The sequence below is a fragment of the Taeniopygia guttata genome, chromosome 2, assembly GCF_048771995.1.
Source record: "Taeniopygia guttata chromosome 2, bTaeGut7.mat, whole genome shotgun sequence".
NCBI classification, from domain to species: Eukaryota; Metazoa; Chordata; class Aves; order Passeriformes; family Estrildidae; genus Taeniopygia; species Taeniopygia guttata.
Genome location: NC_133026.1, coordinates 144,082,304 through 144,097,861, shown reverse-complemented (window position 1 = coordinate 144,097,861; position 15,558 = coordinate 144,082,304). Strand labels below are relative to the sequence as shown.

Genomic DNA, 15,558 nt, shown 5'->3' with positions numbered 1-15,558 from the left:
GAGTACAGAGTGTAGCCCATGGAGGACAGCACAGTTAATCCTGGGTATTAGCACTGTGATTTCTCCAGTCTTTGCAGGCGTGAACTCTTGGAATGTAAGGGAGGAGGATGTGGGGGAGGAAGGAATGTCTTCACCATGGTGGGAGGTGGCAGGGATGGCAATTCTCCACACCCAAGGATGAGGGCAGACTCGTGACCTTTTCCAAGCCAGATCTTCCAGCTCTTTCTTCAAACACTGCAAGGGAGTTTTCATTTCCAGACCACTCAGCAACAAGCCTGATAAAGTCTGCTAAGGTAAATACTTATTTTGAGGCAACAGAAGGAAAATTCTCCACCCAAGTTTCTGTTGATCCCATACACATCTAGCACAAAAAGGTGCTTGCTTACCCTGACCTCACAGACCTGTTACCTGTGAAGGCAGGGCAGGCTGTGTCAGAGTACCAACAGGGAGATTCCTTTTTGACCTGTCCAGCCCCAGCCTGCTGCCAAACTGCTCACTGATAAGGCATAAGTGGGTAATGATTTTTTTTCAGATCACTGGCACCTAAAATGCTGTGCAGGTTATGCTCCATAAACCACCTCCAGTTTTTCTTCTATTCACTGTGATGAATGAAACACTGGCCCAATAACTGGCTTCACATTCAAGAAGCATGGAGAAGCTGCTGCATTCAAATTTTTCTGAAGCTACTTTTTCTCATGGCTTAAATGCTCCTGAATGCTTTTGTTTTCAGGCAGTGTTGATACAATTAGTTTGAGTTGCTTGGAGTGCATATTTAATAAATCTGAGAGCAATATACCAACTACCTTGCCTGATTTCAATGCTGCGATGCCATTTGACAGTGGCAATCAAACAGATTTGTGCCTCTCAGCATGGCCAGTGATGGGGCAGAAGAGTTACAGATCATTTTCTTCCTGATTAAATGGCAGGTGAGACTTGGGTCTGCCTTTCTGTCCGTGAGCACACAGGACAGCAGCACATATGCCATCTCTGTGAGGATGTAATGATGGGCAGGAGAAAGGAGCCAGTGAGCTCTGAGAGACAAAACACAATCTGATTGTAATTAATCATAGAATGGTTTGTGTTGAGGGGGACTTTAGAGATCATCTAGTTCCAACCCCCCTGTGCTGTGGGCAGGGACTCCTTCCACTAGACCAGGCTGCTCAGGACCCCAGTCAGACTGGCCTTGAACACTTGCCGGGATGAGGAATTATATGGAATCCATAATGTAATGGATGGATGGATGGATGGATGGATGGATGGATGGATGGATGGATGGATGGATGGATGGATGGATGGATGGATGGATGGATGGATGGATGAATGGATGGATGGATGGATGGATGGATGGATGGATGGATGGATGGATGGATGGATGGATGGATGGATGGATGGAAGGAAGAAAGGAAAGGGATGTGGCAGCTTGTGCTCTTCCAAAATGGTGTCACGTGGTGGCTTTTGGTGCCCTGTAAGGGCAGGGCTCACCTCTGCCTGCCAGAGCATGGAACAGGCTGCAGTGGCAGAGGCTGTGCTGGGCACAGGCAGTGCCCTGTCATGTCTCCATGAGGCCTTCAGTGCTTGGTGGGACTGAGCTGTGGGAGCTGAGGGCCATGGAGCAGGGGTCTGACAGCGGGTCCCAACATCTTCTGGCTAAGATTCACACTCACTCCCTGTGCTCAGCTCTGACTGTCTGCCAGGCTGTTCTGTAATTCACATTCTGTCTCACGTAGCACAAGCCCAGAGGTCTCTGGTGAGGTGTCAGACCAATGAAAAGTTTCTTTCTAAATGTCAGCCAGCTCCAGTCAGGGGGAGGCAGGCGCTGATGAGCCTGGGTAGGGCAGACAAGCCTGTGCTTTGGAGTGAAGCAGTTCCCTCCATTGTTTCTCTCCAGGCCTAGCACAGACCTGGGGTATGAATTTATAATTTATGTGTGTTTTTCCGGGGACATGCTTTTTGTTGTCCTAGAATGAGATCTTTCGTGGCTGCTGTGGGCCCTTGTGGGTACAGTAAGGCAAGAATTAACCTCCCAGGCCAGAGCTTTGAGACCATGGGTTGCTCAAGTAGTTGCTCACAAGAAGTGTGGACAGAAAAAAAGTCCTCAAATGGCAGAAAGGATGCTTAGAGACAAACTGCTAGTGTTGCCAAATTTATAACATTATACCTGTCAGTGGCTTAGCTGAGAAATTACTTAATCTCTGTGGGTTTTACAGGGCAGGAATCTGAGCTGTTTTTCTGAAAATGGGCACTTGCAGTTCTGCTGCTGAGACTTTTCTAGCACAGCACATCATCTTGAAGCCAAATTTGAAGCAATTCTTGAACTTACTGCTTCGAGTGCAGAGTTTCCAGTTGTAAAATACTGTGGGATGTTCAAAGGTTGTGTGGTGGCCACCATCAGTCATGAGAGAGCTGCAGCAGGTCACACTGTCCTTTCCCAGATTCTGACAGGACAGGTGGATATGTGAGTTTTAGTCTAAAGGATTTTGGGACCTTTGAGCTGCTCAAGCCCTGCATGGAACACTGGCAATGTCTCTGTGCCGGGAGCTGCTGTTCCCTGTTGCCTTTGTGCTCTTCTGCCTGACATGCTGTGTCTGGAAAATGCTGGCAACTTCAAACTCGAGAGTGTGTTTCACACCAGGGTTTTAATGTGAGTTACAGACCAGAAAAGCTGGATCCTGAACCATCAGCATCTAACATGGGCTAACAAAGATCTCCTCAACGTGGTGCTGGTACAAAGCACTTCTTTGCTAGGAAAGTAAGCATCAAAAAAGGACCAAACATCAATGTACTGGGACATTTACAGTGTGGGGGGATGAGTGGTAGTAGTATGGTGATTTTTTTCTCAATGTTTTTTTCATTATTATTTTCTTCATGCATTTGGCCTAAGCCTCATCCATTAAAATAAATTTTAAAAAATTAACCACTGTGCTAATATTGTGTGGCTGACCATGCAGATGTGGTGTCATGCCCAAATGCCCTTCAAATCCTGTATCCCATATCTGTCCCATGGTAACATATCTCAGTCCCAAAGGCAGAGCTGACTCACCTGGGTGAGTTTCATGCCTGAGGCTGAGGTTGTGCAGGGCCAGCCCAGGGAGGGGTGCAGGCAGGATGCCCCTTCTTTGAGTTCTTGTGTCAGTTCCCACCTGCCCTGGTGCCCCCACACAGGGGCTCCTTTGGGCTGGTGCAGTTGATGGCTCCTGGGATGGGCCTGGGAGCAGCTCAGCAGAGCATTATTTAGGTTCCCCTTTTCTTTCTGTGCTCCTTTGTGTGTGTGCAGGTTTGTCAAAGAGGTTTGCAAAGAACCTGACATGTTCAGTGAGAATACATTGCATTTGGATGTGGATTTGTAAAAAAAATATTTCCTTAAGGTGTTAATGATTGCTTTATATTAGGCCATTGTACTGATGTGTTTTTATCTTTGTTGATTACCAGATTGGAGGGGACCAGGGACCATTCTTCAAATTATGAGTTTACGATGCAAATAAAATCTATATTGGAAGAAGAAAATAAAAAAGAAAAACAAAAGCAAATAAAGAGCTCTTCTTGCCTTCTTTCTAAAATGTGAGAAGACAATGACGACAATCACTATTGATTGATCCTGGTATCTTTTACAATGTTAAATGTAGACAGAAGATTAAGCTCAACTCTCAAAACAATTTAATCACCCTGGACCCAGTTCTGCACTCAGGACAGAGTTTGGAGGAACTTGTCTCTTATTCTGATCCTGCCTCTCTGCTCTTCCCAGGAAATGACCCTTTGCCCTTTGCATTTTCCCTGCACTGCACATCACTGGGTATTACCAGCATAAATAAACAGCCCCAGGGTGCACAAAGGTGACTTTCATGGGGACAGTGACATGGTTAAAAGAGGGGGGAGTGGGAAGGTAGCAGGAAAAATCCTGACCAGAAATAAGACCTTAAGCACCCAATCACTTAAGGTAGCTTAACCTGCTGCTTGCCTGGTCTGAGCTGGGATCTCTGTGCACAGGCACAGCTGCAGGCATGCAGTGCTAAGCTCTGCTCATCTCTCAGAAAACTGTAGCTGGGAGAGGGCTGGGCACTAAATCTCCCTACCTTAAGTCCCCAGAAATTGTTTCTGGGTCTGAGGACAAAATAGGCTGTTCACAGATTGCTAAGGCTGGGGTCATGCCAGGGATGGTGATAAGGACTGTGGCTGATATCACACTACTTGTAATGGCTTAATTTAACTATCACAAGTAGTATCCAGAAGTGAAACATTCCCAACAGCTGGGGTTGGCATCCCTGCATGGTTTCCCACACCAGTCCCTGAACTTCCACTTCCCACTACCTTGGTGAATCCTGTGGAAATGCCTTTCCAAAGATTTATGCATCTTGTGTGAGCAGAGGGATGGAGACAGACACAGAGATAGTCTGAGCTGCGGTACAAGATGATGTGAAGAATAAAAGTAATGTCTGAGATGGATCTTCCAGGTGTTTTAAGAAATAAAAAAAAAAAAAAAAAAAAAAGCTCCAAGTCACACTGAACTCAAAAAAAGTTTTACAATCATTTCAGTCATCCATTTCCTCAGGCTTTAAATCTAGATATATAGTCCCTGGAGCCTTTCTGTCAGCATGTGTATATATATATATATATATATATATATATGTGTGTGTGTGTGTGTGTGTGTGTGTGTGTGTGTATTTGTATATATATTTCTATCATAAGTATCTATAGGAAGCATTAACATTCAGAGGAAACTGTAAGTAGTAAGAATTAAAATAGAGTATCAAATTTTCATATCCAAAAGGAAAAAAGGCCTTAGGAACTCTTCTTTCTTACCTTCCCATCACATGCTAAAAAATCAGGATGATTAGGTATTTGAGGAATTTGAAGACATTGTAGCTCACTGTGTAAACACTGGTTTGGGTTTGGGTTTCTTCCTCCCAGAGTTATAAATATAAATTTAACTTTAGCTGAGTTACAATAAATAAATAAATAAACCTGGTGAAATGGGTGCTTGTTTTGGAGGTCAGAACTGTTTTATCAACAATCCTCCATTTTATAGGCTTTTCCAAGAAAGGCTGGATAATCCCTCTCCCTTCTCCTCGTAAAACTACAACAGAAGAGCAGGAGCTGTGTTTACAAATGCTGACTTGGCCCAGCACTGACAGCAGTGGAGGGTTGACCCGCCAGCATTGCAGCCCTTGAATTATCCACTCCATAAATGGAAAATCAATTTGCTTCTGGGATTCAGCATGTTTTTGGGTTGTTAGAGGCTGTGTTTTTGTTTAGACTCACAACTACATCCAGGCTAGGAAAGCAAACGTGTCTGGGGCCGTTCTGCAGCGCAGAGAGCAGCTGGCGTGGATGGGGCTGTGCACTGGGGCTGTTCTCTGAGCTCCTTTTGACTCTCCACAGCACAGTGGCAGCATCCCCATCACGTCTCTAAGGTTGGGATTCCTGAATTTTACCCAGGAATACTTCAGAAGATTTCTGGTTAGTGTAAAAACTTCCCTCTGCAACATTAAAGCAAATGCAGGATGGCTCCCTGATTTACTGGCGCAAGGAGCCCAAGCAGATGGGGTTAATAAAGCCCTTTGTCATCCAGCCTGACCCACTTGTCAGCCCTGGAGCTCCTGTAAGTACTTGTGGAGGGGCCAGACTTAAAATAAATCTGGAGGCATTTGGCAAACAGCGGCTAATTGAAGGGCACATGCTGCCCACCACGTGCTGAGGAGGAGAAACCTGGGGCAGAGGCTTAAAAACGAGGTCTGAGGTTCCTGTTTTCGGAACTGGCTGTATGGGACTGTGTAAATATTTACACACCACCTCTAAAATCCAAAATCCAAGCTGTTTCCAAGGTGCTGGGTCAAACCCGTGGAAAAGCGGTTTGGGCTGGGGCAGAGCCCCGGGAGAGGAGCCAGCAGGAAAGCCGGGGATGCTGCAGCTGCACTTCCCTCCAGCCTGGATAAACAACACATTTGGGTGATGCAGCCAGGGGGGTCCTGCCTCAATGCCCTGCACAGAAATGGCTTCAAATGATGAGGTTTCATGGTAACAGTTGTACTTTTGCTGGCTCCTTGCTGGTCTGAAGTCTGCAGCTGAGAAGGGAGTGACACTTCTCTCCCTGGGCTTTCACTGTTCATAAATTGCACATATTCTGACACGTTGCTTCTCTGTTTTTTTTCCTACCTTTAAAGAAAACAAACAAACAAAACAAAGAGTGTTATTTAAGCAATGGCACTTTTGGGACTTTTTGTAAACATCTGAAGTTTTATAAACGACGTGTTTTTCTTCCCACTAAATAATGCCTGTCCCACAATGGCATTCCCACAAAACACTGTGGGATGAAGGGATTAATTTTATGACTTTTCAAAACTTGTTTAAATCACTGCTGCCAGGCAGGCAATGCCAGGAGGGGAAGGGAGAGCAGCTCTGGGTGCCTCTGTATTCCAAAGCAGCTCTGTGCCTCTCTGCCTAGGTTGGAGTCAAGCTGTTATCGCCTACCTTTCCTTGACAGAAAACAGAGCAATTTTCCATGTAAAACAAAGGCCATTTATACTTTCATTTCCCCTGTTTGTCCCAGGACATGTGAGCTGGTTTTGCTTGGCTTTCTCTAATCTCAAATACAATCCCAATCCTTAAGAAATTAAGCTGTCTGGGGAAAGAAAGAGAAAAGGACTGATTCATCTTCCTCTCTATCCTGCTCCTCTCTCCTTTGCTGGGTGCTTGCTGTTCAGCTGCTCTGAGTTATGAATACTTTGCTGCATATCTTGTGGCTATCAAGGTCAGCCTGAAGGAGAGAGGTGACTCATTGTCATTCAAATAGCTACAAACTGTAATCCAAATAAGGCCAGAGCAGAGCCAGGAGGCTGATTCAATACAAAGAGACTCTATGTCCACAGGTCGATGCTCTGCCCTTTCCAAAATTTCACCCTCACACCCCTCAGTGTGCAAATACTGGAGCAGAGCTTGAAGTCAGGGCTGCCATTTTGAGGGCTCTGACCTGATCAGAAGTTCTGGGATGGGGAGGGGAAAGCAGAGAAATTGGGTTGGGAGGAATGAAAAAAAAAAAAAAAAATCTGACCATTTTTCTTTCCTTTTTTGTCTGTGTGTTCCTAGGTTGCAAACTTTTCTCCATGGCTTAAATGGACTTTGGAGCATGTCTGTCTGATGGAATGCACAACCCCAGATGATGCGATCCTTCAAGAATTAAATTCCAAGAAAATACAATTCTTTCTACAATTTGCTTGTTTTAATGCATGGCTTGCTCTCACACACAAAACCTGAGTTTTAATTTCTGTACGCAGAAAGACAAGGGTCTATCTTCAGTAAACCCTCCCCAGGAGAGGTTAAGCAACAGGACACAGAGAGGCGGGAAGGAACTTTGAAGCACTGTGAGAAGGTGAAAGGAAATACCCAACTTGTCCTTTTTTAAGCCCATTTGGGGAAGATGAAGCTTCTCCCTTATGGCTGGAAGTAGAGGAGCCAGCCAGTTCAGCCTGGGGTGGTGACTGGCAGGCACTGCTGCAGCCTTTCCCTGTTGCCTTACGCTGGACCCTGCGCTGCTCTCGGCCTGTGGTGGGGCAGAACCCGCTGGGCAAAGATGGTTGTGAGGAGGAGGAACGTGAAAATGGTCACCTTCGCCTTCCTGCTCATCACGGCCACGTCGTTCCTGCTGAACTACACACACCAGGTGAGCACAGCCACCTGGGACCCCCGACATCTCGTGGTGCAGTTTTCAGAGCAAGTACAAAAACTCTTCAAGCACCCCAGGAGACCTTGCAGCTGCCGCACGTGCATTTCAGAGCTGGGACATTCCCTCTGGTTCGATCAGAGGTTCAACTCAACTATGCAACCTTTCCTGACCTCACAAAATGCCTTGATCCCAGAAGACAGCTACAGGTGGTGGCTGGTAAGTGGGGGGTGTGGATACAGCCCAGGCTTTGGGTGGCAGTGGTGGTGTCAGTCTTCCAGGGGTGCCAAGCACATAGAAAGAGATTTTTCTGCCCAAAGCATCTGCTGTCTCTGCTGACAAGGCAGAGGTGGAAGGAGTGGGTCTTTGTGCTGCTGTTCAGCTCAGGGGAGCTTGGAGTGCACATTCACTTGCTCCAAGCTAGAGAAGTCCCTGACAGAATTGGGTGGTAGATCCAGAATTTGCAAATGTCAGTACTGTCATTTTCTCCCTTCTCTTCCAAAGACCAGGCTTCATAACCCCTCTGTTTCTGCTTCAGATGGGCTTTTGCCATTCATCAAGGTGGATAATCAAACTAATTGTGAAGTGTGTGATTCCCCTGGTGGCTCTCCCTACCATAAGATATGTAAATAATTAGCAGGTTAAATGGGAAATTATGTATTCCATGCGTATGAGAACATTCTCTGTCGTGGCTGAGGGTGTAAAACAGATCTGGAAAGATCATGGGTGGCTGTGGGTCACTGGGAAGGAACAGCCCCAAGGATATCCTTGAGCAGGGTGGTCCAGCTATCCCTTGAAGCCTGATCCAAGCATCATGAAAGCGAGAGGATGTTCCTAAAGCACAGAGGGGAAAAAGATGCATCCTGTTGTTTTGCCTAACAAAAGCCCCTCTTATGTTCTCTTGAAACAAGACTTCAGTTGTTTGATTTACTTGTGCGTGTGCTGCCAAGGTGCTAAACTGCAGGTTCTGCTGCAACAACCCCAGTAAACTCACAGTTTCATTGCACTTCTTTTCCCCCTCTTCTGGAAAAAGAGTCCCCTGTGCCTTTCTCTGAACCCACAGCAGCCTGCAGTGAGCACAACCCTTGTTGTTAAATTCTGAGCTTTGAGCCCTTCTCTGGCATCCTGAGGGGGTCTCTCCAACAAGCACCCACTATTGCAGTGGGGACATTTGCATTTTGGAGGGGATGTCAGGTGCTGTGGCAATGAGGCTGTATCAGATTTGTCACTTCTTGCTCTGCTGGCTGTTGCATTTAGTGTTGAAAAATAAATGCCACTAAATTCTGCCATCTTTAATTGTGCAAATGATTGCTTTATGATGAGCCCCTCCTTTTTGTAATGAGTCTCAAGTACTCCAGGTGCTGTATCTTTTCACCTGCCCCTTGGCCATGACTTTGATTTCTCATTGCTTGTGGTTTTTCTTACACCTTACAGACACTTTTCCTTCTGGTCCCTGTGTTTGTTGTCTAGGCTTAGCTGGAGCTTTGAGCAAGGAAGATGGCAAGCTCAGATCCTTGCCCTCGCCCTGGCTTGAGGTTTCACCAGGCAGCTGGGCTGATCTAACTACTGGCAATTTTCAAAGGAGTGGACATACCCCAGATTGAGCTCAGTAATGAGGGGATGAGGTTATTCATGGACACCATGAGCAAAGCCACTCTGCATTCTGCACTCAGAACTCACTGATTTAAGCATGAGGTGTGAATGCATTGTCTCTTAGGAAATAGAAAATAAAATAAGAAGAAGCTTGGGACTCGGTACAGAAGTCTGAATATGTAATGCTCCTTCTTGTAGTGAAACAGGAAAAAAAAAGAAGCAGTGCTTCCTCAATTTACAGAATCAGGTTGGAGAAGACCTCTGAGATCATCGAGTCAAACCAATGACTGAACACCACTTTGTCAACCAGACCAGGGTACCAAGTGCCACATCCTGTCTTTCCTTAAACACCTCCAGGGATGGTAACTCCACCACCTCCCTGGGCAGCCCATTCTAATGCCTAATCACCCTTTCTGTGAAGAAATTACTTCTTATGTCCAACTTAAACCTTCCCAAAAATCATTTAGACTGTGTCCTCTCTTCCTGTTGCCAGTTCCCTGGGACAAGAGACTGACTCCCAGCTGGTCACAGCCTCCTTTCAGGTGGCTGTAGAGAGTGACAAGGTCACTCCTGAGCCTCCTTTTCTCCAGGCTGAACAATCCCAGCTCCCTCAGCCTCAGTCACCTCACAGGAATTGTGCTCTACACCCTTCATCAGCTTTGTTGCCTTTTCTGGACTTGCTCCAACACCTCAATGTCCTTTCTTGAAGTGAGTGGCCCAGAACTGGGCACAGCACTCAAGGTGTGGCCTCACCAGTGTATTAAAAATTCAGCTCAACCTGAAACAGATTATTTTAGAGGAGGTTTGTTTCTTTTTCAGCAAAATGAAATAAAACTGACTTTCAGAACAGCCGAAAGTCTCCCCTCCCCATCCCAAACAAAAGCTGTTCATTAATTTTCAGGGCTGTCTAATCATGTTTTAGTGTTTTCAATCTTTTATTGTTCAGATCATGTTCAAAGGGAATGAATACACCACTTCAGAATACAAAATCAAAGTGATTTTTTTTCAGATGATAAAAATAAATCTTTTAAGATTCCTAGACTTTTTCAATCTTCAACCAGGAAAGATTTTGATGTCCCCCATAACTGCGTTGTGTATTGGAAGTTTTTACTTACTGAAAGTCTTTGCCCTAATGTGTAGTAGATGGAGAAAGTGCCCTGCCTTCTCTGAAAGATGGTTTTCGGTAAACCCCAGGCATGATGTGGCCTCACCTCCTCATTGCAACTGATTCCTTATGTACATGTTGCTTTGGGAAAGCTTTTCCAAGAGAGTGACATTTCTTCAGTAAATAACTCCCAGGTGCATCCTGAGGGCAACTCCCTTTTTGCTGTTCATTTTTAGGCTCATCTTCAAAGCAATTCTGAGATTTCAGCCAGTCTTTAAAAAAAACATTGCTCATGGCCATGTTTCACTCTTGTGTGCTTTGCCAACTCAGTAATTTGTGACTTTTTGCTATATTTGTACATAAAAAGGAGCTATGAGGAAACCTGAGATTGCTCAAACTTCATTCAGGGGGAGGAATGGCTGTGTTCACTCTCAGGAGCTGGTTTCAGACAGTGTGGTGGTTTTGTTGTTGTACCTGAGACTCTGAGATGCACTGGAGCTCTTTATTACACGGCTGTGACTTCCCTGTCATGGGGAGACCTGTGTGATGTGCTGCCCTAAAAGCAGGCACAGCCTTGCCTGTCCACCAAACTCAGTCTGCCCTCTCTCCCCCTTAACCCTGTTGCTGTGGATGTGAATAATAAGTGCTGTTCATGCAAATAGTCCTGCAGCATTAGTATCCCTCCAGTACTGGGACAGTGAGGACTGATTTCAGAGGTTAATGACCAGTATTGGAGACAAAGGGACATCTGAGACCAAAGAATGGGGTGGTTTCCCTTGCTTACAGCTTTTCCCATGGCTTCCAGGCAGCTTCCGGGTTTATTTGGAGGATATATAGTTTGAACACTTCCAGCCTGGTAGGATGTGACCTTTAGAAGGAAATATTCCTGCTTGCTCTGGATAAAACTGATTGTGTAGACTGGATTTACCACCTGTGCAGGTGGGAAGGAGCAGGGGGGAGAAGGTCAGTGCCACCATCCCCGCAGTGGCTCATCTTGCTGCATAGGGATGCCCCTGCAAATGTACCTGGCTGTTTCTTTGATCATGCAAACAAGGGGGATGTTGTCAGGATTGCTTCCTGCTTCTCATTTGCTTAAATATACACAGCTGATAAACTGGCCCTTCATTATCATGTAGCAAATAATTGCTCAGCTTCTCCCACATACACCCCTGCAGCTGCTCTGTACTTTTTGTGACTTAAAGTTGAATTGGAATCCTCTACTCTCAGGGAGGATCTGGGCATTGATGACACTTCAGGCTGTGAACATTTTGTTAGAAGCACCTTCCTCCCTTTTCTCCCTCTCACCCTTCCTGTCTCCCACCTCCTCTCTCTCCTTCTCCTCTGCCTTCTCTCATCTTATGCTCAGGCGCTGTGAGAGTGTTTTTGCAAGGTGGCACCTGGTGTTACATGATACATTCCTTTCTGTTTATGTTTTCTTTCCCACCTCCCTGAGCTGGTTCACCTGCAAGCTTTCCATTGTTTTATCATGACACATGTGGATGTTCTCACTAAATTTTGTAACCCATGGCAAGAATTACCTGCTGTGTCAAAGCACAGCATTTATTTATAGCTTTCTTGTTTTGTTCTAAGGGGTGGATGCATTGTTCTTAGTGGTCAGAAAGTATAAAAAATAGGCGATCAGAACCTGCTGTTCTAAGCCCAGATGTTGAGGGTGATGGATTAAAGTTGTGATAAGTAAATTTAGGCTCAGAGTTTCCTGGCAGTCTTCTCTGTACCACATTGTTCATAAACTATCGCGTTATAAGAACTTTTATCTCAAGTCTTACAATGTTTGAGGGTTTTGCATTTTCTTTGGAAGAAAGCTCAGGTCTTGGAGCCATGCTATTAGTGTTTCAAAAAGAAAATATTAGTTAAAACTTATTATGTTTGTGGAAAAAATCTAATATATGGCTTAAAAATTTGTTTTCAGCTGGTGAACAAAGGGGCATCCTCACCCAACACATGCTGGGGAAGCTGAGGCAGCTGCACTGATTTTTAAGGCAGCAGCAGAGCTGCTTGGCACCTGAGTCATGCATTTTGAATGTTCTCTGAGGAAAATGTGTCCAAATACTTTGATCACCAGAAGTTTCCTTTGAAACTGGGACGCTGTCTGTGACACTTTGAAAGCAATAGAGAGGGCTCAGCACTTTGAAGGTAGCATGTAGCTACCAGATCACTGCAGAAGGGGGTACCAAATCCCAAATCCAGGCCAGGCTCCAGGCGCTGGTGCCTGGCCACATGCCCAGTTCCACCCAGTCCCACCTGCAGCTGAGCTGCTTAGTTCTAAGTGTGACATTTAAACCACATTTGGACATATGGGAAGAACTTGACCCCAGGCCACCTCTTACCCTCAGTGGCAGCCCCCACATAAGTCCAGCTGGGCTGGAGCTGCTCCTCCTATGGTGAGGACAGATGGACGTGGAGTGGTCCAAACCCACAGGTCTCTCTCAGCACGAGGCTCAGAGTAGTGTAGAGCTGACCCTTACCAACCATGGAAGTCAGAAATTGTGCAGCTCAGCATATTATTGTGTGATATTTACAGAATATGTGCATGTATATATTTATATTTGAGTATGTAAATTTTTTGACTACACAGAACATTAAACAAAGCTCAAACACTTGACTGTTCCTCTATTCTTCCCCTTCAGCTCTTAGATGCATTGTAATTGAAGGACATTAAATATAACAAGAATAAAGCCATTTTTTTCCAGACCAAAGAGGCATTTTTAAAATTGATTACTTCCTTTTAGGCTCTCCTTGAGTCTGTAGAACAGAGATTTGCCCCACCAGACTGTTGCTAGGATTAATCTTGCAGCTGAGAAGTGTTTCATGAGTGTTAATGCCTCCAAACAGCAGCAGTGAGGCAATTAGTAGCTGTGCAAAAGAGATTCTCATTTGCTCTTTATCTTTGTAAAACAGTTACAAAATAATTAGAAAAGCCACAAACCCCAGTATTGTTACCCCAGCTTGCCCGAGGCTGCCTGGCTGTGTGTTGGCAGGGCTGTCTCACAGCCACAGCTGTGCCAGTCTGTCCACCACAAGGGTTCTGCCTTGGTCTGGGTTCTGTCTGCATCCACATCACACTCCTGATTGCAGGCTCATCTATTCTACCTGCCAATAATTCGGGGTTTAGAAACTGTGCTTAATGTGCTGTCAGACTTGGCCGTGGGTGCAGGATGCAGGCCAGGAGAGCTTTCCTTTGATGTTCTCCTGACTCCTTTGAGGCCCCAAGATAAGAAGGACGTGGATGGAGCCAGTCCAGAGGAGGCCAGGAAGATAGCTGGAACACCTTTCTTGTAAAGGCAGACTGAGAGGAATGGGCTGGAACACCTTTCTTGTAAAGGCAGACTGAGAGGAATGGGGTTGTTGAACCTGAAGAAGAGAAGGCTCTGGGGATACTTTATTGTCAGCTTTCAATATCTAAAGGGGCTACAAGAGAGCTGGACAGGGACTTTTCACAAGGGCAGGTACTGATAGGACAAGGAGGAATGGCTTTAACCTGGAAGAGGACAGGTTTAAGATTAGTTATTAGGAAGAAATTCTTTCCTTTGACGGTGGTGAGGCACTGGCATAGGTTGCCCAAAGAAGTGGATGCCCCATTCCTGGTAGTTTTCAAGGCCAGGCTGGATAGGGCTTGGAGCAACCTGATCTAATGGGACCTGTCCCTGCCCATGGTACGAGTATTGGAATGAGTTGATCTTTAAGGCTTCTTCCAACCCAAAACATTTTGCGATTCCATCAGTGGAGCTGTGTCCTCTCCACTCCAAGCTCTGAGCAGCCTTGGCTGAATTCACTCTCCTTTTTCAACCCCTTAGCCAAGTTTTGGGTGCTGCTGCTTGGTAATGCTGTCAATGTTGTGGTATTGTAGAGCCCAGTGAAGTTTAAAAAGGCAGCAAATCCCTTGTCATCCTTAGTGGGAGTGTGTAAGTGATGAGGAGGGAACACCAGGCTCTTCCTTGGAGAGCCACTCATGGGTGAAGAAAGGGAGTGTATGAACTTTGAACATTCTTTTTTCTTGCCCTTTTTTTTTCTTGTTTGATTTTTAAAAATATGATGCAAAACCAGCTAGTTCACTTCTGTGCGTGAAATGGGGAGTTTCTAAGGCTGGGAGATGATTTAGGAAACTTCTCAATCTATACTCCCAAGTATAGTTGTAACAACCTAAGGTGGAGAGTTGACTCCCGAGTGACATACAAATATTTTAAGGAGGGAAGCTGGACTGTTGAGAAATATTTTATATGTGGACACAAGATGGGTTAAGATGTCTTATGAACTTGGACAAAAAGTTGAACTGCTTCTTTAAACACACATATTACTTGCACAGACTTCTGAGAAAAGCAGCCACTTCACTCAGGACACAGGGGTCAAGTATTTCAGTGTAATTAAAGCCACTTGCAGCAGCTATATCCATACACATGTCCCTGTCACACATCTACACCACCTGGAGGGAGGATGCTGTCCTAGCAGAGCCACGTGGCACTGCTGTGGCTCTGCCTTGCACAGCATGGACAGACTTTCACTCTGTTCTTCTGCTGATTTCCTTATGGGAAAGGCCAGACTGGTGGGAGCTTGATAAGGAGAGGAAAAAAAAAAAAGGTAGAGACAACAATACTCAAAAAAAAAAAAAAAGACAAAAATTTGGGGTGGGAAAGTGAACTATAATCGGCTTATAATTGTAATGCTATTAAAATGGTCTTTTCTCAATAAGCCAAGCAAACTTTGTGCAATAAGGAACTGGCTGCATGTTAAGTCTGAACATTTACAAGCTGAATATGCCTTGGAGTTAACAAGCCTTGTTGCTTCCTCTTCTCTGTTTTCCTGAAATGTCAAAGAGCATTGCTAGAAGATTAGGCCTGAAACATAGAGTTCAATCAGATAATCATTGGGAAATCAAAGCAGAGCACGTAAAATGAGTTAAAGATAGATGTCTCATTGTATGGATGTTCAGCACACAGTGCAGTAAGGTCATTGCCGTATTAGAGGTCACTGAGAGAATTTCTAGCGTTAATAATGGCCTTTCCCATGGAGTTGTGTACAACAGAGGGCTTGTAGGACAATGGTGTCCTGCTTTCAGGCTGATGTTGGTTCCCAGCTCAGTTGCAGTGAAGTTACTCTAGACAAAAGTATAAAAGAATGGTAGATGCCTGAGCTCTGTAAATGGAGGTACCTATCCATAAAGTTTCTTACCCTCTTAATGCAGCAAAAA

General features: G+C 45.2%; 1 protein-coding gene across 1 annotated transcript in view; it reads left to right on the top strand.

The window, feature by feature from the left end:
• The window catches only part of ST3GAL1 (ST3 beta-galactoside alpha-2,3-sialyltransferase 1), a 78,427-nt gene that overhangs the window by 45,672 nt on the left and 17,197 nt on the right, over positions 1-15,558 (top strand). The window contains exon 2 of the mRNA XM_030266735.4: positions 7,081-7,873. Coding sequence (XP_030122595.3) covers positions 7,565-7,873 — 309 coding nt within the window. The 5' untranslated portion in view covers positions 7,081-7,564. The remainder of the gene's footprint in view (positions 1-7,080; positions 7,874-15,558) is intronic.